Source organism: Trachypithecus francoisi, unplaced genomic scaffold (genome assembly GCF_009764315.1).
Source record: "Trachypithecus francoisi isolate TF-2019V2 unplaced genomic scaffold, Tfra_2.0 Lachesis_group1, whole genome shotgun sequence".
NCBI lineage: Eukaryota > Metazoa > Chordata > Mammalia > Primates > Cercopithecidae > Trachypithecus > Trachypithecus francoisi.
The window spans coordinates 62,640,629-62,665,325 of record NW_022681454.1 but is presented as its reverse complement, the minus strand read 5'-3'; the positions used below and the strand labels follow the sequence as shown (position 1 = coordinate 62,665,325).

General features: G+C 39.1%; 1 protein-coding gene across 13 annotated transcripts in view; it reads left to right on the top strand.

Moving 5' to 3' along the window:
- The window catches only part of RUFY3 (RUN and FYVE domain containing 3), a 104,289-nt gene that overhangs the window by 45,453 nt on the left and 34,139 nt on the right, over window positions 1-24,697 (top strand). For all 13 annotated transcript variants that reach the window (XR_004437987.1, XM_033214498.1, XM_033214497.1 and 10 more), the window contains 5 exons: window positions 12,580-12,753; window positions 13,614-13,731; window positions 14,531-14,632; window positions 18,899-19,022; window positions 23,735-23,796. Coding sequence is in view for 12 of the 13 variants with exons in the window: in XM_033214498.1 (XP_033070389.1) it covers window positions 12,580-12,753; window positions 13,614-13,731; window positions 14,531-14,632; window positions 18,899-19,022; window positions 23,735-23,796 (580 nt within the window). In the remaining variant the exon portion in view is untranslated. The remainder of the gene's footprint in view (window positions 1-12,579; window positions 12,754-13,613; window positions 13,732-14,530; window positions 14,633-18,898; window positions 19,023-23,734; window positions 23,797-24,697) is intronic.

Below are 24,697 nucleotides of genomic sequence, written 5' to 3'. Positions count from 1 at the left end.
GTCCAGCCTGGGCAACATAGTGAGACTTTGTCTTTAAAAATGATATGTTGAGAATCTTTCCACATAAATATCCTTTATGATATCCCAAACCAAGTTTATTTTGCCCTTTACCTCCGTAACAGTTACTCAACTTGGTCATTTCCCTTTATAGCACACTGTTTCAGTCTCTCAGGGCAAAAACCTTGGTGTTATTCTTGACTCCTTCATTTCCTTTCTCTCTTCTAATGACTATCTAAACTTGAATGACTACAGTTCTTCATGGCAGACCATTTTGATTCTCTTCCCTCAAATTCATTTTGCATAATCTTCTCAGATTAATCATCCCCAAACAGAATTTTAGTTACGCTGATTCCCTGCTCAAAACTACAGTGGTTCCCATTTGCTTCCTTCATTAATATCCAAGTCTAGTTTCAGAGACCTCTTTATCTGACTCTACCCTACCTGTGTTTTCCAGTTCTCCTCAGTGAGAACTCCCCATTCCACTCTTTTTTTCTCCACCTGACCTCACACACCCATTCCAACCACTTGGAATACTGTCCTTCACGTGTTCTGTGATACCACAACATTTAGGATCTACCTCAAGTACTGCAGTATATTGAGATTTATCATGCTTTTATTCATATTACTTTTGGTGTTCTCATTTGGAGTACAAATGTACAATATTCTAGGGAGTTAAACTAAGGACAGCGATTATTCATGGTTTTTGTCAGATCTGAGGTTTACCTGCTTTAGCAAACTAATAAAGCCTCTTACTGTTTCTTGGATACTGGCAAAAAATACAAGACTCCTAGGTCAGAGGCAAAGGACTTTATTACTCATGACAGTGCAAGCAGCCTGAGCATCTGCATATCTGTGCCAGTTCCTCTTGGACCAGAGTCCCATGGGGTGACACTGTATGACGCAGTGACATGCTAACACGTGGTAGGTTTGTGTTGCAGATGAAGAAGGCCAAGTTGGGAGAACCCATTGTTTTTATAGGAAGCAGTAGGAAAGCCTCCTCTCTCATTATCAGCTCCATAAATGGCCCAGGAAAGAGTGGTCAGGGCCTTATAGTCTTGATATAACCCAATAAAGAAATGTAGGCACACAAGAGGTCCAAGGAGGATTGTCTCCCCCAACATTTTACAGATGAAACAGAAGAATGAGAATTTCCCCCAACATCACTCAGGGAATATGAGAGAGACAGATCTAAGCCTTCTAGATCATAGATCTAACTGCGAGATCGTATCATGGCCCTCTCACATCCATTTAAATTGTTTCTTTTTCTATTTTTTTTTTTTTTGATACTAGGTAAAGCCCAAAACATTTAAATTATTTTTATGCAATAAATTGAGCAAAGCAAGGAACTCTTGGGTTGTATTTACCACCTAAATTTCTTATGTTGTATCAAAACAAAGAAGGTTAACTGTTGTCCTAAATTCTAAATGTTTCCAGAAATCTAGATATTCTTCTGCAGCATGGAATGCTCAGGTAAAGGAAACTGAAGAAGTCTGGGAAACTCTCCAAAACTAAAATTGTTATGATATGGGAGCCCAGTGAAGAAGAAATCAGTGTGTTTCCTAGGGAGCTCTTGTGCAAGCTAATATTTTTTTTTAAAAACTCTATTAAAGATTAGAGAAATGTACACCTAACCAAGAATGAGTAAGAGTATATAAAAAGAATGGTTTTGGTTAAATAAGCTGACTCATTTCTTTTTTTTGTTGTTGTTGTTGAGACGGAGTCTCACTCTGTCGCCCAGGCTGGAGTGCAGTGGCCGGATCTCAGCTCACTGCAAGCTCCGCCTCCCGGGTTTACGCCATTCTCTCGCCTCAGCCTCCCGAGTAGCTGGGACTACAGGCGCCCGCCATCTCGCCCGGCTAATTTTTTGTATTTTTTTTAGTAGAGACGGGGTTTCACCGTGTTAGCCAGGATGGTCTCGATCTCCTGACCTCGTGATCCGCCCGTCTCGGCCTCCCAAAGTGCTGGGATTACAGGCTTGAGCCACCGCGCCCGGCCAAGCTGACTCATTTCAATGCTAAAGCCCATCAAAAGGGTTTTTTGTTGTTGTTGTTTATATACAGGAGGCCAGCAGCTAAACCTTGACCTGGAGCAAGAGAAAGCAGAATGTCTTTTTTCTTTTCTTGTTTTTTTTTTTTGTTTGTTTTGTTTTTATTTGAAACAGGATCTCACTCTGTTGCTCAGGCTAGAATGTGGTGGCACAGCTCACTGCAGCATCCACTTCCTAGGCTCAAGCCGTCCTCCCACCTGAGCCTCCCAAAGTGCTGGGATTACAGGAGTGAGCCACTGTGCCCAGCCAGAATTTTACTTTTACTTTACATTTTTTACTTTTTTAATTATGGAACTTTTTTTTTTTTAGAGACAGAGTCTCAACTCTGTTGCCCAGGCCGGAGTACAGTAGCGTGATCATAGCTCTCATAGCTCACTGTAGCTTTGATCTCTTCCTACCTTACCTCAGCCCCGAGTAGCTAGGACTATGGGTGCATACCACCATGCCCAGCTTAATTACACAACTTTTTATATTACGTAAAAAGAATAGCTTAATGAGCTCAAATATCTCCATCACCAGCTTCAGTAATTATTGCCAATCTTATTTAATACCTCCATGTTTGTTTCTGGAGCATTTTAAAGCAAACTCCAAACATTACATCTCAACACCTGTAAATCCTTCAGTGTCACAACTAACAAAATTGACAACAAAGTCTTATAGTGTCTCAGCCCGTTTTCAAAGTCTGTTGATGGTCTCAAATATGTCTTTTTTTCGTTGGTTTATTTGAATCAAGATACATACAAGATATATATTATTATTACATCTAAATATTTTGGTTTTTTTTCTAATAATAGCCTTATTGAGGTACAGTTCATATACCATAAGGTTATCACTTTAAAGTGTAATTCAGTGGTGGTTAGTATAGTCAAAAAGTTGTGCATCCATCACCACTCTCTAATCCGAGAATATTTTCAACACCTTTTCTAAAAAGAAACTCTATACCCATTAATAACCACTCTCTATTCTTCCTCCTCCCAGCCACTGGCAGCCACTAGTCCATTTTCTGTCTCTGCAGATTTTTTTTTTGAGGAGCTTCTTCAAGTGTTTACATTATGTCTCTCTCCGTAGATTTGCCTATTCTGGGCATTTTATATAAACAAAATCATAAAATATGTGGCCTTTTGTGTCAGACTTCTTTCACTTAGCATATGTTTTCAAGGGTTATCCATGTTGTAGCATGTATCATAACTTCATTTCTTTTTATGGATTAATAATATTTTATTGTATGGGCATATCTTATTTTGTCTATCGGTTGGTGGACATTTGGCTTGTTTCACTTTGGGGCAAATGATGAATACTACTACTGTGAACATTAATGTATACATTTTGTGTGGATATATTTTTAAAATAATTTCAGCTTTTGTTTTCGATTCAGGGGCTACATGTGCAGGTTTGGTACATGGGTATATTGTGTGATGCTGAGATTTGGGGTATGATTCATCCTGTCACCCAGGTAGTGAGCATAGTACCCAACAGTTAGTTTTTCTGGTTCCCTCCCACCACCCTCTAGTAGTCTTCAGTCTCTATTGTTGGCATTTTTATGATGTGTGGACATGTTTTCATATTGGAAATGTTGAATTGCTGGGTCAAATAACTCATATGTTTAATTTTTTGGAGAACTGCCAGACTGCCAAAGCAGCTGGACCGTTTTACACTCCTACAAGCAATGCACAGAAGTTTCCAGTTTTCCACATTCTTGCTAATACCATTTCCTTCAATGAATAATAATTATTATTGTTATCCTAGTGAGTGTGAAAAGTATCTCATAATTTTGATTTGTATTTCTCTAATTAACATCTTTTCATATGCTTTCTGGTCATTTGTCTCTCTTCTCTGCAGAAATGTATATTTCAAGCCTTTGCCCATTCTTTTTTACCAGGATTATTTCTCTTCTGTTGTTAAATCATAATAATTCTTTATACATTCTGGATATTGGATCTGATTTGCAAATATTTTCTGCCATTCTGTAGGTTGTCTTTTCACTTTCTTGATGATGTCATTTGAAACACAAATGTTTTTATTTTTGATGAAGTCCACCATACCTATTTTTTCTTTTGTTGCTAAACCATTGCCTAGTCTATGGTTATAAAATATTTAGACCTGTATTTCCTTCTAAGAGTTTTATAGTTTTAGCTCTTATACTTTGGTCTCAGATCTATTTTGAGCTTTTTTAAAAAATTATTTTGCATTTGGATATCCAATTATCCTACCACCATTTGTTGCAAATATTAATTTTTGTAATTTTAGTAGAGATGGGATTTCACTATGTTGGCCAGGCTGGTATTGAACTCCTGACCTCAAGTGATCCACCCACTTCGGTCTCCCAAAGTGCTGGAATTACAGAGGTGAGCCACCGCGCCCAGCCTGATCTTTTAAAATGTCTTTCAGCAAAGTTTTGTAGTTTTCCATGTACAAGTCTTGCACTTCTTTTGTTAAGTTTATTGGTAAATATTTTTCTGGTGCTATTATAAATGGAATTGTTTTTAAATTTCTTTTTCGAATTGTTTGTTGCTAATGTATACAAATATAATTAATTTTTGTGTGTTGATCTTGTACCTTACAACCTTGCCAAACTGATTTTATTTACATACGTTGTGTGTGTGTGGATTCCTTAGGATTTTTTATATATAAGATCATGTCATATGCAAATATAGTTTTACTTCTTTTCAAACTGGATGCCTTTCATTTCCTTTTCTTGCCTATTTGCCCTAGCAAGACCCTCCTATACAATTTGGTTAGAAGTAGCAAAAGTGGACATCCTTGTCTTGTTCCTGATCTTTGAGAAAGCCTTCAGTCTTTTACCATCCAGTCTTTTGCCATCAAGTTTGTTAGCTGTGAGTTTTTTGTAGATGCCCTTTGTCAAGCTAAGGAAGTTCTCTTCCTAGTTTGTTAAATGTTTATATCATTAACATTTTTGTTATATTGGCTATTGGAATTTGTCAAGTGCTTTGTCTGTTTCTAATGAAATGACATGTGATGTCTTTCTTTACTCTGTTAATTTGGTGTATTACATTGATTGAGTTTTGTGTGTTGGACCGACCTTGCATTCTGTGATTAATCCCACTTGGTCCAGTTATATAATCCTTTTTATATGTTGCTGGATTTGATGTGCCAGTATTTTGTTTAGGATTTTTGTGTCTGTATTCATACGGAGTATTGATCTATAGTTTTCTTATGATATCTTTATCTGATTTGGTCTCAAGGTAATATTACTGTAATATAATAAGTTAGGAAGTTCTCTCTTCTTATTTTTGGAATAGTCTGTCAAGGATTGGTGTCAATTCCTTAAATGATTGGTAGATTTTAACAATGAGGCTCTGGTTCTGGCCTCCTCTGTGTGCTTTTTTTTTTTTTTTTATTACTAATTCAGGATCTTTACTTGTAGGTCTCTTCAGATTTCCTATTTCTTATGTCAGTTTTGGTAGTTTGTGTCTTTCTAAGAAATTGTCTGTTTTGTCCAGATTATTTAGTTTGTTGGCATACAGTTGTCCATAGTATTCCCTTATAATCCTTGTTTCTGTAATGTCAATACTACTGTCCCCTCTTTCATTCCCGATTTTAGTAATTTGAATCCTCTCCCTTTTCTACTGATCAGCCTAGCTAAATGTCAATATTGTTGATCTTGTCAAAGAACCAACCTTGGATTTTATTGATTTTTCTCAGTAGTTGTTTTTGCTGTTTATTTTTTTTTCTGATCTAATCTTTATTATTTCCTTCCTTCTAGGGCTTTCTACTTATATACATGTATGCCCTTGATGAAGCCAACTGTGAAATCATGGCATTATAATATGCTAGCTAGGAGAGTGATCTAGGTCAATGCTTCTCAAACTTTAATGCACACACAGATTGCCTGGGGATCTAGTAAAAGTGCAAAACCTCTACAGCTTCCCATATCTAAAAGCTTTCCTGGTTATGCCAGTGTTGATGTTCCGAGACCAGAGAGTAGAAAGGATCTACTTCATTTGTTATCAGTCATTTGTGGGGTTTTCCAAACAGAACATGTCATTTCTGTGGTTCCAGGTATATTAATATGTCTCTCCCTTTGAGAATCAGTGCTGCTATATGTCATTATGACTGATATGAATGTGCATGGTTTCCAAGGGAAAAAACTGAACAAGCCCAACCCTCTCATTTTACTGATGAGGAAATTGAGGCTTCCAAGAGGTGAGATTTCTTGCCTGAAGTCATATAATAGTTTAATTGACTCCATAGATGAGTATATTAATCCTTTCTGATGACAAGTCCTAACTCAGTGAAGTTCATCATTGATTATACTGTTACCAAGAAAAGGTAGCAATGAGGACAAGTAAATTTATGGGGTTTTTTTTATTTTTATTTTTTTCCAAGACAGAGTTTTGCTCTTGTCGCCCAGGCGGGAGTGCAGTGGCACAATCTTGGCTCACTGCAGTCTCTGCCTGCCAGGTTCAAGTGATTCTTCTGCCTCAGCCTCCTGAGTAGCTGAGATTACAGGTGCCCAGCACCACACCCAGTTAACTTTTGTATTTTTAGTAGAGATGGGGCTTTCCCCTTGTTGGCCAGGCTGGTCTCGAACTCCTGACTTCAGTTAATTCACCTGCCTCGGCCTCCCAAAGTGCTAGGATTACCGGTGTGAGCCACCACGCCTGGCTGGTTAAATTTTTTTTGACAAACCCCTTTAACAGATTTCAATCTAGAGAAAGTGGTACTTAAGTAAATTTTCTTATTTTTGAGTAGAAATATGATACCTGAGATACCATTAAGAATAGATAGATATAGAAACACACCTGGCCCCTAAAGTTGAAGGAAAAATGGGGAACCAGGTCAGATACCTTTCTCCTATGCATATTCCCCCAGTATCCTGTGTATGCCTTTGTTGGAGTTCTTACTGCAGTGTAGTTGCAGTACTTCTCAGTCTTCTCCACAGAAGTGTACCCAGTGTCAGAGGAAATTGTGTTATGCTTACAGCCTGCCTGAAACCCTAAATTAATGACATATCAATTATTTTAGTTTTAAGAAATACAGAAAACTAACATTTCAATAGAATAGGTTTATGTCATTTAACAACAACAAAAAAAATTTAATTAGCTGGGTGTGGTGACCCATGCCTGTAATCTCATTACTTTGGTAGGCTGAGGTGAGAGGATCACTTGATCTTAGGAGTTTGAGACCAGCTGGGCAACATAGGGAGACCCTGTCTCTACAAAAAATAAAAAAAAAAAAATTAGTCGGGCATGGTTGCATACACCTGTTTATTATCCCAGCTACTTAGGAGGCCGAGGTGGGAGAATCACTCGAGCCTGGGAGGTTGGGACTACAGTGACCTGTGATTGTGCCACTACACTCCAGCCTGGGTGACAGAGCAAGATCCTGCCTCAGAAATCAAAACAAAACAAACGGAACATTTAAAATTATTTGTCCTGGGCCAGACTCAGTGGCTCACACCTGTAATCCCCAGCACTTTGGGAGGCCGAGGCGGGTGGATCACCTGAGGTCAGGAGTTCAGCACCAGCCTGACCAATATGGTGAGACCCCGTCTCTACTAAAAATACAAAATTAGCTGGGCGTGGTGTCACATGCCTGTAATCCCAGATTACTTGGGAGGCTGAGGCAGGAGAATCACTTGAACGCTGAAGGAGGAGGTTGCAGTAAGCCAAGATCATGCCATTGCACTCCAGCCTGGGCAACAAGAGTGAAACTCCTTCTGAAAAATTAAAAATTAGAAAAAAAAATTATTTGTCATGGAATAAAATTGATCTTGTTAAATATGATTACATTTATCCTGGAATTTCAGGTGTTTGCTGTACACTGCCCTATTTGTTCTCTGTAAGTTTATATTAACCAAGTTTGATAAATAGTAAGCACTTTGATGGCAGGGACTAAGTCTATTATTACCTCTGTTATTTCTAACATGACACAATATCTAACACATAGTTGATGTTCAATATGTATTGAAAAAATAATTGCATGAAAGTTCTCTATTGGAATAATGGTGTTAAATGCCAGTGTTGTGAACATTTTTAAATTTTAAATCATTTTACTCATAGGAAAAGCTTGACTGATGATATCATGAAAGTCATGCATGTTTTAAAATGGCTTTCTGGCTTATACAATATAACAATCTTTTTTTACTTTATATAGTTAAAAGTACAAAATACACAGAAAAGAATCCTGTAAGTATTCAGCTCAGTACAATGTTACACACTCAACATGCTCACATAATAAACACCCACCAACAAACAGAACTTGACCTGCCCTCAGAAGCCCCTCCATACTCTGTCAGGTCATTGCAGCCCTTTTTAACAGGATACGTTAGTTTTGCAAAATCGTTTTATACTTGAATAGGATTTAAGACAAGTAATGTTGAATAGAAAATATTCTGTAACAAATCAGGTTAATGATTTAATATTCATTGTTAGCAGCCAACATTATTTGTAGGCCAGGTGTGGTAGCTTATACCTTTAATCCCAGCACTTTGGGAGGCCAACATGGGAGGATGGCTTGAAGCTAGGAGTGCAAGACTAGTCTGAGCAACATAGCAAGACTAAATAGCCATACTTTTGTATACTATTCAGCACAAAAATGTCAATAATAAGCATTAAATAATACTCATTTTAGTAATAAATTCTTTTTTAAATTTTTGATGTAATAATTGTACATATTTACAGACTGATATTTTGGCTCATGTATACAATGTAATGATCAAATCAGGGTAATTAGCATATCTCTTACCTCAAACACTCATTTATTTATTTTGGGAATATTCAAAATCCTCTCTTCTAGCTATTTGAAAATATTTTAAAAGTTCATGCTACAGAACACTAGAACTTACTCATCTAGTTGTAGCTTTGTATCTGTTAACCAACCTCTCCCTATCTTCCCCTCCTCCATACTTTTCATTTTCTAAAAACCACAATTCTACTCTCTATTTCTTTTTTTTTTTTGAGACGGGGTCTCGCTCTGTCGCCCAGGCTGGAGTGCAGTGGCCGGATCTCGGCTCACTGCAAGCTCCACCTGCCGGGTTCACGCCATTCTCCTGCCTCAGCCGCCCGAGTAGCTGGGACTACAGGCGCCCGCCACCTCGCCCGCCTAGTTTTTTTTGTATTTTTTAGTAGAGACAGGGTTTCACCGTGTTAGCCAGGATGGTCTCGATCTCCTGACCTCGTGATCCACCCGTCTCGGCCTCCCAAAGTGCTGGGATTACAGACTTGAGCCACCGCGCCCGGCCTACTCTCTACTTCTATGAGCTCAACTTTTTTAGCTTCCACATATGAGTGAGAGCATGTATTATTTATCTTTCTGTCCCTGACTTATTTCACTTAACATAATGTCCTTTAGGCTTATCCATGTGGCCATGAATCATAGGATTTCATTCTTTTCATGGCTGAATTGTGTGTGTGTGTGTGTGTGTGTGTGTGTGTGTGTGTATACCACATTTCTTTATTCATGTTGATGACACTTAGGTTGATTTCATATCTTGGCTATTGTGAATAGTGCTGAATTAAACATGGGAATGCAGATATCTCTTTGTTATATTGATTTCCTTTCCTTTGGATAAATATCCGGTAGTGGGATTGCTGAATCATATGGTAGTTCTATTTTTAGTTTTTTGAGGAACCACCGTATAGTTTTCCATAAAGGCTATACTAATTTACATTCCCACCAGCAGTGTATAAGAATTCCCTTTTTTCTGCATTCACACCAGCATTTTTTATTTTTTGTCTTGTTAGTAATAGCCATTCTAACTGGAGTGAATTGTTACTTTTAAGCTCTTATATCTAACCATCAAATTACTATAACAGATTTTTGTTTGACTTTTCATTTGTTTGGATTAGTAGTTCTCAATGTAGAAGGACCTGACTTAATCTCCCAAAGATTATTTGCCAGTGTCTGGAGATGTTTTTGGTTGTCTTAACCCACCAAAAACAGCTGTCAGTGCTACTGACATCTAGTGTTACCCACAACTGGGTTGCTGTGAAAATCAGTTTTCAGAACAGAGCCCCGTAAAAATGAATTATCTAGCTTAAAATGTCAGCAGTGCCAAGGTTGAGAGTAGTGTTTTTTAAAGAATGGGTGGGTTGTTTATGTTTGATGGAAGTTAGTTTAAATAGATTATAGCGCCTTACTAATGGAGTCCATGGTATCAGAAATTTAATTCCCATAGACGCTAGTTAACCTGTCTGTGGTTCATGCACTCCAGACCTCAGCCAGATGTCTTAAACATTTCTACTGCAGATTATAAGAAGAACAACATGAGAAAACGTAGATGGGTTGGTATAAATCTATCACTACTTCTGGAAAAATGTCTCAATATGATATTTTTTACTTAACCCAAGTCTATCTCTCCCCCACATGACTAGTTCTCACTATGTTGGAATCAGCTTATAAACTTTGACTAGCAGCATTGTTTAATCTTGTTATAAGTTCCTGAATTAATGGTCTATAGGCTTGAGGCAGAGTGAATGCCTCAGAGTTACCTTATGGGCAGGCAGTTATCCAGCACCAACCATAGTCTCCTGCCATCTACTGGGAGATGTTAGGTGGGAAGGCTAGTAGCCCTCTACACACATTCATACCCACACCCCTGCTCTATTCCTTTTTTCGAGTAGTTATAGGAGGTCAGAAACACTAGAATGTACATACATGCTGGTAATAAATGGAAATTATCTGATAGTTGTTCTTCATGGCTATCTTTCAGGGCATAGTTTTCCATGTATTTTACTGTCCTTTTGTGAGAATACTACCCTTGACAAGTTGATCTATCATGAACAAAGAGACCCACATTTAAGCTATGACCCTAAAACATTTGTTGTTATGCAAGAAAGAATTAATGGTAATGTATACCAATTCTGACTCTCACATAAAGTGTTTCTCCAAAAGTAACCTCAGACAACATGACAACAAACCAAGATTTATATAGTTGGAATTGCAAATCCATAAGTCCTTAAACTTAATGAGAAGATTAATTTAGAATTTGACCATTTGACTCTGCTCATTTAACTTTGAAAGCAGATATAAATAAAAACATTGTATGAAGAAAATGGCTTGGGATAATTTGCATTAAACAGTCTGTTTTTTGTTAAGTGACTTATTTGTATTATGAAAGCATAGCCTTATTAGTATTTTTAGTCTTCCTAAGAAGAAATGGAATATGTCATAGAGCTCTAGGCCTTCTTTAGTTTTCAGTACAAATGTGGTATATTTGATATTTGAGAGGATACACGTGGCATAAGGTAAAGAGAGCATTAGCTTTCATGTCAGATCCAGGTCCAGATTCTGCCACTTATAAACTGTTACACCTTGGACCACCTAGCTCTTATGGGCCTTTTTTAGCACCGGAAAGAAGGGAGAATACCTAAATATGATGAGAGAATAAGTAGGTAAAATAATCACATAAAAGAATGATCAGGAGGAGTCTGGCCTCTGGCTCTGTCATTGATTACTGGCTGTGCCCATGGGCCAGGTGCAACTATTTGAGTGACCTAAAATGGGATGGTGACTTGCCCGAGGTCATACAGTGAGTCAGGGCAGAGCAGTTGAAGCTTTACTCTCTTAAGTCTCATTGTCCTTCCCTGTAAAACCGTTGTATTGGTGACTGTCTCACAGCATGTTGTAAGGAGAGATGGAGATCATAATTGTAAGAGGCAGCCCACAGTGCTGGCACAGTGTAAGCACCAATAAATGAAGGTAATGAGTACAATAAAATGTGTCACTTAGCCCCTTTCCCCAAATAGTTTATCTGTCTGGTTGATGTGAGCCATACACACTGTACGCTAAGACTTAAAAATGTGGGAGTTGATTAAGTTATAGTACTGCATTATACTAATAATGCTAGTGCATAGTTTAAAGAATAATAAAATACCATAATGCAAAGTTTGTTTAAGCCCTTTACCCTTTTCTTCCTCCATTGGGACTTTATTTTTAGAGCACGTCACAAATTATGCAGAGAAGAGAGGGGTAGGCAGGAATGGAAGCAGAGAGAGCAGTGTGAAGGTAGTACAGTAGGGAGTTATGACACCCTCAGGTTAGGGTGATAGCAGAGGCGGTGATGAGAATATTAAAAGACTACTCAGCCAGGCACGGTGGCTCACGCCTATTATCCCAACAGTTTGAGGAGTCGAGGTGGGAATATTGCTTCAGCTCAAGAGTTCAAGACCAGCCTGGGCAACAAAGTGATACCCTGTCTCTACAGAAAATACAAAAATTAGCCAGGTGTGGTGATGTGTGCCTATGGTTCCAGCCACTTGGGAGGCAGAGACAGAAGGGTTACTTGAGCCCAGAAGGTTGAGGCTACAGTGAGCTATGATCATGCCACTGCATTCCAGTTTGGGCGACAGAGCAGGACCCTGTCTCAAAGAAAAAAAGAAAGAAAAGACAACTAAAGGCTTGAGATTTGATAAAATAGTTCATTTTACCACTTCATTGAGGATATTCTTAAAGGAAACTAGCATTTTTTTCACAGTGAGTACATGGTGGAGAAGAATACAACTAATACTGAATTTTAAAATGTGCTATTTCTAGTAACCAGGCTTCATCTTCTTCCCCTTTGACTGCAGATCCTAATTATCTCATGGCTAACGAACGCATGAACCTCATGAACATGGCCAAGCTGAGTATCAAGGGCTTGATTGAATCAGCTCTGAACCTGGGGAGGACTCTTGACTCTGACTATGCACCTCTCCAGCAATTCTTTGTGGTGATGGAGCACTGTCTGAAACATGGCTTGAAAGGTAGGCCATCGTCCCAAAATGCAAATATGCATGCAGCTGTTTTCTAGAAATGCATACTGTAGAAGAAAGCATTCTTTGTGGAGCCAAAGAATAAGAGGCTTAAATTAATAATATTAATCCATTGGAATGGAGTCTGTATAGGAGCAGGGTTATGATTGACTCAGTGGACACAGGGCTTTAAAAATACAGATCATTAAATGTTACAGTTGGAAGGGCCATTATAATTAATCAAGTCCAGTACAGTAATTCTGTTTGACAGGTGGAAATAGGCCTGCCCAGAATGAGACATGACTTGGCCAAGGTCACACATTGAGTTGTGGCAGAGTAGGTGCTAGAACTCAGGTCTCCCGACTCTTGGTTCAGTGTTCTTTCCACTTAACTATAAGCTTTTGAGGGCAGTGTCTGGTCTTGTTTACCCTTGTTTCCTTTCTTGCCGCCTCCTCAATATTCTTTTCCTGTTATTTTTTGTTTGTTTGGTTGTTTTTTTTAAAATCTGTGTGCCTGTGCTTACCAACTTCCCAATATTCCATAGCCTATTTCTGGATTACATATTCTTTTCTATTGAGCTGTTTTCTTCATTAATACCACACAATTTTAGGCACTAAATTGTTAAAATGTTTTATTATATTATAGGGCTAGGCCACAAACTGTTCTTGAAAGAAGAAGGGCTCAGTCTTGGGAAGTAGAGAATTTTTTATTTTCACAAAATATTATCTATTCTACAAGCATGAATGAATCTAAAACTATCTTATAACCTGGGATTGATTTCCTGAAAAGTTGTGTGTGTGTGTGTGTGTGTGTTGAGAGGGTGCTTATGTTGTAAAGAATATTAAAATACTGTTTTATTTTTGTTGCCTTAGCTAAAAAAACTTTTCTTGGACAAAATAAATCCTTCTGGGGACCTCTAGAACTTGTAGAAAAGCTTGTTCCAGAAGCTGCAGAGATAACAGCAAGTGTTAAAGATCTTCCAGGACTTAAGTAAGTCTAAGGTTGAATTCCATTTCTCAGGAATAGCATTCTTATTAACTATCCCTTGAAGAGCAAGACTTCCAATCCAAAATGCATGATGTCCTGAATAGGTGCTGATATGAGAGAATTGGTATACAGAATATTAAGAAAAATGTGCTCTTGAGGGATAATTATTCATCTAAGAGAGGTTGTCTTTTTGTTGAAATGCCAAACATTTCTTTATTTTTTAAAGCACTTGGGAGAATCACTTAGTGTGTCTCAAGAAATTGTATCTAAGGGGGTGGCATGCTGGACTTGACTTCGGGAAAAAAGCTATTCAGTGGGTTTGAGAGTCAAGATTAAAACAGCTGTCAAATTAACCTGAATTGCTAGTGACTATAGCCTGCCTTAGAACTATAAAGTAGTGACCACCTTCCCAAATGAGACTGGTTTAATTTTAATCAGAGGCCTAGATTGCCTGTGTCCACATTCATGCTTTGGACATTTATATAATCCACCTGAATTTATAAGGATTTGCTATTATTAATCTGATGGAACATTTTTAGTTGGGTCTCCCAGAGGCTGGGTCTTCAAGTTGTAGTTACATTCAGTAACTCTTTTTGAAAGCATTTGTCCCAAACACCCCCCTGGTCGCATTAGCCCACACACAGAAATTCCTTGCCCGGGAATGTGCTGGGAGAGGTCCTAAGGAGTACCTCAGTGTGCTTGTTACACTGGAACACTATTAGCAAGAATAAGTGAACTGATTCTGCTGTAGCCTTTGCTTCTGTTGCTTATGTTTTTAGTTGTTTGATTTCTGTTTTTGTAGGACACCAGTAGGTAGAGGAAGAGCCTGGCTTCGTTTGGCATTAATGCAAAAGAAACTTTCAGAATATATGAAAGCTTTGATCAATAAGAAAGAACTTCTCAGGTATGAACACCTTCTTGAACTTTGTTCTTTCCTTGGTATGTTCTACATCATATAAAGTCAAACCATGTAAGTTCACCATTTTTGTGGATCAGAAACAGTTGATTCATAACAGCTTCACTGATACTTTCTCTCATACCTCACACACATATACTCCCAAATGGATGATTTATGTTATGTGTGTTCTGTCTGTCACTGTGGTATATATTGGTCTTTTCCAGGGCAGGCCAAGACTTACCTCCAGAAAACAGAAGGCACCTTAGCATGTGCCCAGGCTCAATAAGACAAGAACTTGACATGTAGCATTAAATTCAAATATAGCACAAAATTGGACGGGTGCAGTGGTTCACAACTGTAATCCCAGCACTTTGGGAGGCCAAGGTGGGCAGACCACTTGAGGCCAGGAGTCCTATATGGCGAAACCCTGTCTCTACTAAAAAAATATAAAAATTAGCCGGGCATGGTGGTGCACACCTGCAATCCCAGCTACTTGGGTGGCTGAGGCATGAAAATCGCTTGGACCCAGGAAGCAGAAGCTGCAGTGAGCCAAGAGCGTTCCACCACTCTTCAGCCTGGGCAACAGAGTGAGACTCTGTCTAAAAAAAAATATATATATATATATATATATATGATCACAAAATCTTCCAGATAGATCATAGATACAACTAGGAGAGGCAAAACAGCATTATTTTATTTTATCTATCTTTATTATATGATTCCATTGTGTAAAGATCAAAAATAGGTAAAATCAATCTATGGTGATAGAAATCAGGATAATAGTTACCTTGGAGAAGTGCGGGTAGAGATTGGAAGAGAGAAAGAACCGATTTCTAGGATTCCAGTACTGTTCTCTTTCCTGATCAGGATAGTGATTACACAGATGTATTTTTGTGAAAGTTCGTGGAACTGACATTTAGTTACCTGAGATTTGGAAATGTGTGAATGTTGGAATTCAGCCATATTCCACTTCTGACCAATTCATAAGGTGAGGCTTTTGGGACAATAAACTGTCAAAGAACCTTGTTCATTCTAGTTCTACTCAGTTTCCTTCAGAGGCTATCAAAGAACAAATATAGCATATGATCAGTTTTTGAGAGAAACGGTAAATTTGCAGCTCATTCATGTGCTGTTTTTGTGCTATTTTGTCATTTGTTAATATCTTTTTTTTTTTTTTTTTTTGAGACAGAGTCTCGCTCTGTCGCCAGGCTGGAGTGCAGTGGCGGAATCTCCACTCACTGCAACCTCCACCTCCCGGGTTCAAGCTATTCTCCTGCCATAGCCTCCCGAGTAGCTGGGACTACAAGTGCACACCACCACGCCCAGCTAATTTCTGTATTTTTAGTAGAGACGGGATTTCACCATGTTGGCCAGGATGGTCTCGATCTTTTGACCTCATGATCCACCCACCTTGGCCTCCCAAAGTGCTGGCATTATAGGCGTGAGCCACCACACCCAGCCTGTTAATATCTTTTAGAATCAGAAAATAAATAAGGAACTAATATCAGTGAATTATATTGATTATTAACAGTGATTGAGGTTGACCTTTAGTAGTCCCAGGTAACTTGTTGAAAACAAATTGATTGGCCGGACGCAGTGGCTCACGCCTGTAATCCCAGCACTCTGGGAGGCCGAGGCGGGCAGATCACGAGGTCGGGAGATCAAGACCATCCTGGCTAACACAGTGAAACCCCGTCTCTACTAAAAATATAAAAAATTAGCCGGGCGTGGTGGTGGGCGCCTGTAGTCCCAGCTACTCAAGAGACTGAGGCAGGAGAATGGCGTGAACCCCGGGGGCGGAGCTTGCAGTGAGCCAAGATCACACCACTGCTTGGATGACAGCAAGACAACATCTAAAAAAAAAAAAAGAAAACAAATTGATTGCAGTGTTGTTTCAATCATGTCAAATTGACTGAAAATGAACACTTCAAGTCACTGGGTTTTTGGTTTTTGTTTTGTTTTGTTTTAAGAGAGTCGTGCTCTGTCGCCCAGGTCAGAGTGCAGTGGTGCGATCGCAGCTCACTGCAGCCTCCACCTCCCAGGTTCAATCGATTCTCCTGCCTCAGCCTCCCGAGTAGATGGGACTACAGGCATGCACCACCACGCCTGGCTAATTTTTGTATTTTTAGTAGAGACAGCGTTTCACCACGTTGGCCAGGCTGGTCTTGAACTCCTGACCTCAAGTGATCCGCCTGCCTCAGCCTCCCAAAGTGTGGGGTTTACATGCGTGAGCCACCGTGCCCGGCCTGTTTCTTTTTTTAAAAAAAAATCTAAAAGACTATTTTTTAGAGTGGTTTTAAATTTATAGCAATATTGAGTAGAAGGTACAGAGATTTTTAATATATACCCTTCTCCCCTGTACAACCTCCCTCATTATCAACATCCCACAAGAGTGGTGCATTTGTTACAATTGATGAACCTACATTGACACATTATTATCTCCCAAAGTTCATAGTTTACATTAAGGTTTACTCTTGGTATTGTATGTTTTATGGATTTTGACAGATGTATAATGATATGTATCCATATGTCATTATAATACCATACAAAGTAGTTTCACGGCCCTAAAAAATCCTCTACGCTCCGCCTATTCATCTCTCTGTCCTACACCCCTAATAACTACTGATCGTACTGTGAGAGTACTGTGGTTTCCAGGGGTTTACTGTCTCTATGGTTTTGCTTTTTCCAGAATGTCATGTGGTGGGAATCATACAGTATATGGCCTTTTCAGACTGACACCTTTCACTTAGTAATATGCATTTAAGTTTCCTCCGTGGCTTGATAGCTCCCTGTTTTCTTTCTTTCTTTTTTTTTTTTTTCTTTGAGACAGAGTTTCACACTTGTCCAGCTCAGGCTGGAGTGCAATGGCACAATCTCGGCTCACCGCAACCTCCGCCTCCCAGGTTCAAGCAATTGTCCTGCCTCAGCCTCCCGAGTAACTGGGATTACAGGCATGTGCCACCATGCCAGGCTAATTTTGTTTGTTTTTTTTTTTTTTTTAGTAGAGACAGGGTTTCTCCATGTTGGTCAGGCTGGTCTCGAACTCCCAACCTCAGGTGATCCACCCGCCTTGGCCTCCCAAAGTGCTGAGATTGCAAGCGTGAGCCACTGCGCCCAGCGATAGCTCCCTTTTTTTAGTGCTAAGTCATATGCCATTGTCCATTCATCTACTGAAGAACATCTTGGTTGCTCCCAAATTTTGGCATTTAAGAGTAAAACTGCTATAAACACATGTATGCAGGTTTTTATGTGAACATAAGTTTTTAACTCATTTGGATAAATACCAAGGAATGCAATAGTTAAATCATATGAATTACATCACTGGTTTCTTTGTGTGTGTATTAGTAATTTAGGTGCATTGTAAGCAGTATTTAATTATCTATGGGTCTTCACAAATTTTTTTTTTTTTTTTGAGACAGAGTCGTGTTCTGTCACCCAGGCTGGAGTACTGCAACCTCCGCTTTCTGTGTTCAAGCGATTCTCCTGCCTCAGCCTCCTGAGTAGCTGGGATTACAGGCGTGTACCACCACACCCAGTTATTTTTTGTATTTTTAGTAGAGATGGGGTTTTACCATGTTGGCCAGGCTGGTCTCGAACTCCTGACCTCAAGTGATCTACCTGCCTCGGCCTCCCAAAGTGCTGGGATTACAGGCATGAGCCATTGTGCCCAGCCAATAATTTTTATCCATTCAATTTTTTTTGTTTGTTTTTAATGGAGATGGGGTCTTACTATGTTGCTCAAGCTGGTCTCTAAGTCCTGGTCTCAAACAGTCCTCCCGCCTTGGCCTCCCCAAGTGTTGGGATTACAGATGCGAACCACCACACCGAGCTACCAAACAAATGCTTTAAGATGCATAAAAGATTGCATAAAACAAATACCAAACAAATGCTTTAAGATGCATAAAAGATTGCAAAATTATGTGACGGTACATCACAAGTACAAATATGTCAGAAAAGTCTGAATACCTGCCTCAACCACAATACTGTTCAATCACGCATCTTTCTGCGAGACTGTTATCTAAAGAATCTATTCATGCACCTATTATCTTTTTTCTTTTAAAAAAATTTTTCTCCAGTTCCACTTGCCAACATCCACCTGTTATCTAAAAATAAAATATTTATTAAAGCCTTTCTTTTTGTAATTTCTTTACTATTTTTGTAGATGACTATAATCAACCATGAAGCAAGCATTTTTGTCCTTGTCTCGTGATTACATCACTGAATTTTTAAGACTTTTGTTACAATAAGGAATTCCGTGGATTTCTCTTACAGTGAATTCTATGAACCCAATGCCCTCATGATGGAAGAAGAAGGAGCCATAATTGCTGGTCTGTTGGTGGGTCTGAATGTCATTGATGCCAATTTCTGTATGAAAGGAGAAGACTTGGACTCTCAGGTATGGGAAAGAGACTCATTACCATGCATGTCACTCTGAGTTCTGCTATCTCAGAAGTGGATGTGATTAGGTTATACCAACCAAATTAGGCCATATTGTATGTGTCATAAACAGGATTTCTTTCCATTTTGATGGGAATATAAAAAAATAGGTTGTTTTTCCTTCCAGTTTGGCTCATTTATATGTTACGAATGTTTTTCAGATTCTTGTCTTGGCTGTACTTTCTGTTAAATATATATATACACACACACATACATATTTACATACACATACACACACACACAAACACGGGCAAACCCAAGATATTGCAGGTTTGGTGTCAGATCACAACAGTAAAGCAAATATCATAATAAAGCAAGTCACATGCATTTTTTGGTTTCCCAGTACATGTAAAAGTTTGTTTATACTAGGCCAGGTGCGATGGTTCACACCTGAAATCCCTGCACTTTGGGGTGGGAGTATCGCTTGAACCCAGGAGTTTGACACCAGCCTGGGCAACATAGTGAGACCCCGTCTCTACAAAAAATAAAAAATTATCTGGTTCTGGTGGCTACTTGGGAGGCTGAGGCAGGAGGATCACTTGAGCTTGGGCGGTCAAGGCTATAGGTAGCCATGATTGTGCCACCGCACTCCAGCCTGGGTGATAGTGAGACCCTGTCTCAAAATAAAACTCTAAAAAAATGTTTTAAATAAAAAGTTTGTTTACACTATTATTAAGTATGTAATAGTGTATGTGTAAAAAATAGTGTACATACCTTAACTTAAAAATACTTTATTGCTTAAAAAATGCTAACAATCACCTGAGCCTTCAGTGAGTTGTAATCTTTTTGCTGGGAGAGGGTCTTACCTCAGTGTTGATGGCTGCTGACTGAGCTTGGTGGTTGCTGAAAGTTGAGGTGGCTGTGGCAATTTATTAAAATAAGACAACAGTGAAGTTTGCCACATTAATTGGCTTCCTTTACAAAAGATTTCTCTGTAGCATACCATGCTGTTTGACAGCATTTTACCCACAGTAGAATTTCTTTCAAAATTGGAATCAGTCCTCTCAAATCTTGCTGCTGCTTTATCAACTAAGTTTATGTAATACTCTAGTAAACCATGCTGTAAACAGATGTGCTGTCTTTGCTGTACCCGTTGTTGTTTTGGTTTTTGTTTTTTGTTTTTTTGAGGCAGAGTCTTGATGTGTCACCCAGGCTGGAATGCAGTGGCACCACCTCAGCTTACTGCAACCTCCACCTTCTGGGCTCAAGCAATCCTCATGCCTCATCCTCCTGAGTAGCTGGGACTACAGGCATGCACCACCACTACACCCGGCTAATTTTTGTATTTATAGTAGAGACAGGGTTTTGCCATGTTGCCCAGGCTGATCTCAAACTGGTGGCCTCAAGTGATCTCCCTGCCTTGGCTTCCCAAAGTACTGGGATTACTGGCATGAGCCACCACGCCCAGCCTGCTATTCCACTTATAGAGCATAGGTAGAGTAGATTTAGCATCATTCTTAAGGGCCCTAGGATTTTCAGAATGGTAAATGAGCACTGGCTTCAACTTAAAGTCACCAGCTGCGTTAGCCTCTAACGAGAGAGTCAGTCTGTCCTTTGTAGCCTTGAAGCCAGGCATTGACTTCTCATCTATAGCTATGAAAGTCCTAGGTGGCATTGTCTAATAGAAGGCTGTTTTGACTACAACGAAAATCTGTTGTTGAGTGTATCCACCTTCATCAATTATCTTAATTAGATATTCTGGATAACCTGCTACAGCTTCTATTATTTACATCAACGCTTGCTGCTTCAACTTGTACTTTTATGTTATGGAGACAGTTTCTTTCCTTAAACTTCGTAAACCAGCCGCTGCTAACTTCAGGCTTTTCCTCTGCAGCTTTTTTACTTCTCAATCTCCATAGAATTCAAGAGCATTAGGGCCTTGCGGTGTTGGTTAAGGGAATATTGTGGCTGGTTTGCTCTTCTTTTTTTTTTTTTTTTTTTTTTTTGAGACGGAGTCTCGCTCTGTCGCCCAAGCTGGAGTGCAGTGGCCGGATCTCAGCTCACTGCAAGCTCCGCCTCCCGGGTTCACGCCATTCTCCTGCCTCAGCCTCCCGAGTAGCTGGGACTACAGGCGCCCGCCACCTCGCCCGGTTAGTTTTTTGTACTTTTTAGTAGAGACGGGGTTTCACCGTGTTAGCCAGGATGGTCTCGATCTCCTGACCTTGTGATCCGCCCGTCTCGGCCTCCCAAAGTGCTGGGATTACAGGCTTGAGCCACCGCGCCCGGCCTGGTTTGATCTTCTATACAGACCACTCAAACTTTATTCCTTTCAGCAATCAGGCTGTTTTGCTTTCTTGTCATTCATTTGTTCATTGGAGTAGCACTTAATTCCCTTCAAGAACTTTTCCTTTGCTTTCACAACCTGGCTGTTTGGCCCAAAAAGCCTACCTTTTGACCTATCTTGGCTTTCGACATGCCTTCTTCACTGAGCTTTACTTTTTCTGGCTTTTGATTTAAAGTAAGAAATGTGCAATTATTCCTTTCACTTGAACACTTAGTGGCCATTGCAGGGTTATTAACCGGCCTAATTTCAGTATTGTTGTGTCTTAGGGAATAGAGAGGCCAAGGAGAAGGGAGAGAGATGGGGGAACGGCCAGTAAGTAGAGCAGTCAGAACACACACAGTTATGGATTGCTTGCCATCTTATATGGGTGTAGTTCATGGAGCCCCAAAATAATTTTGATAGTAGCATCAAAGATCACTGATTACAGATTATCACAACAGATATAAAAATAATGAAAAAGTTTGAAGTACTGTGGGAATTACCAAAATGTGAAACCCAGACATGAAGCGAGCACATGCTGTTGGAAAAATGGCACTAATAGACTTGCTTGACGCAGGGTTGCCACAAACCTTCAATTTGTAAAAAGTGCAATATCTGTGAAGCAAAGGGCAATAAAATGAGGTGTGTGTGCATGTGTGTATACTAAAATATATGCAGTTGACTCTTGAACACCAGAGTAAGGCACCACATGGTAGAAACATCCCACATGAGCCATGGTGCCTGGCCTATTGTATATTTCATATGCTGTATTCTTACAATAAAGTAAGCTAGAGAAAAGAAAATGTTATAAGAAAATTATAAAGATGAGAAAATATATTTACTATTCATTTAAATGAATGGATTATCATAAAGGAACCAGATCATCATAAAGGTCTTCACACTAACCAGGCTGACAAGGAGGAAGAGGAGGGGGTTGGTCTTGCTGTCTCAGGAATGGCAGAGATGGAGGAAAACCTTTATTTTTTTCTGCCTGGATGACAGAGTGAGACTTTGTCTCAAAAATAAAATAAAATAATATAATATAAATGTAAATACATATTTTATATTGTGTATATATAGTATATAAGTGGACTCGCACAGTTCAAAGTCATGTTGTTCAGGGATCAACTGGACAGTTGTCCTTCAGTATCCAAAGGAGATTGTTTCCAGGACCTCTCTGAATACCAACACTCACAATGCTCAAGCCCCTTAAAGTCAGCCCTCTGTGTCCCTGGGTTCTAGGACTTGCTGATAAGGAGAGCCAACTGTACTGCAGGCCATTAAAGCATGGTAGTTAAGAGTAAAGGCTCTGAAGCTAACTGTCTAGTTTTAGATTCTGGCTTCCTCATTTTCTAGCTGAATATATTTTATAATTACTTAGTTTCTTGTTTCAGATTTCTTGATGTAATGCAGTTAGAACAGGGCCTAGTATACATTAATTGCCCAATAAATAATGTTTTCACTTTAATTACTTCTCACCCTTTCTGTATGAAATTCCATCACAAACTTCTGTTATGTTTTATTCTGGTAAAATAGAAAGGGAAGTACGATTTTTTGGTGTGGATTTTTTTTTTTTTTGAGACGGAGTTTTGCTCTTGTCCAGGCTGGAGTGCAATGGTGAGATCTCATCTTAGCACAACCTCCACCTCCCGGGTTCAAGCGATTCTCCTGCCTCAGCCTCCTGAGTAGCTGGGATTATAGGCATGTGCCACCATGCCCAGCTAATTTTTGTATTTTTAGTAGAGACAGGGTTTCTCCATGTTGGTCAGTCTGGTCTCGAACTCCTGACCTCAGGTGATCCACCCGCCTTGGCCTCCCGAAGTGCTGGGATTACAGGCGTGAGCCACTGTGCCTGGCCTTTGGCATGGATTTTTAAAAAGAAATAAGCTAAATCATAAAGTGGCAATCTTGAAAAATGAACACGTATACATCAATGAAAGTTTGGAGGAATAGACACCAAAATGTTAGCAATGGTCATCTATGGTGGTTGGGATTATGAGTGTTTAATATTACTTCCCCTTTTGTTTAGCTGTATTTTCTGAAACTTCTGCAGGGGAAATGTGCTGATTTTTAAAAAGTTATTTCTAAAAATGAACAGGGATTCAGTAGCGGAATACTCGAAATAAGCAAAAGAGAAAGAAACTTTAGACCTTATTTATATTAAGTATTCCGTTGACTGTCTTAGTTGTGATCTGGTCTTCTAGTCTTATTGACATAATCTTGATTCTTTACTTCCCGCCCTTGTTAATTCTTGATTAAACTGAAAGTAAAACAGTACATTTTTAATCATACATTTCTAGTAAGTGTCATGACTGTATTACTATTTTGAGTGCCTAGAAGGAGACATTGTGTTATGTCTTGTAAAGAATATCTAATTTTGTATTAAAACCTGAAAATTCTCTCTGTAGGTTGGAGTTATAGATTTTTCAATGTATCTCAAGGACGGGAACAGCAGTAAGGGTACTGAAGGGTACGTACAAATAAAATTAGGTTTCTTTTCTCCTGATGTAGTATTTTTTTTTTCCTTTGGTAGTATTTAAAGTTTACAACAACACTGTTTTAGCAGACTTGCTGAAAGAATTTCTGATCATATAGCTTTAATAAAGTCTTGCCAGAAATATCTGACTATTATGCCTACCACTAAACCCTAAAAGGGTTTTTTTGTTTGTTTAATGATTTTCCTGCTATGTGGTTCAGGGGCAAAGAAAATAAATATTTTCTAAAGGATTCCAATTCTCCATGTCTTAGAGCAGGGTTTAAAAACATGGTCATTTTGACCAGAGGAGTTGCATTCTCAGTTTGCTTAAAATTGGCAATATGAAATATGCACCGTGAAGTTATGTAAAATGTTGACATTAGGGGAAACTGAGTGAAGGTACATGGGAACTCTGTACTGCCTTTATACCTCTTCTTGTAAATCTAAAATTAAAATATTCATCAGGGTACTTAGTAATTAGAGATCAGAAGCACATCTATTCTCTTTATAAGTGTAGCCATTGAAACCATAATTAGTCTGATGTTTTTGATTTTTGACACAGAGCTAAGATTGTCTCACTATTCTTTTGGTAGTTGTATAGGTTTGGGGCCCTAATTTTATCTTTCAGCTGAAAAATCTGGCTGTTTATCTTTTGTCACTATAGATTAGTTGGTTGTAGTTGCGAACCTCCTTTATCCAGTTTTTTTTTTCATGTAATAATAAACATTTGGGCCGGGTGTGGTGGCTCATGCCTGTAATCCCAGCACTTTCGGAGGCCAAGGCAGGCAGATCACCTGAGATCAGGAGTTTGAGACCAGCCTGGGAAACATGGTGAAACCCCATCTCTACAATAATATAAAAAAAAAAAATGAGCCAGGCACGATGGCAGGTACCT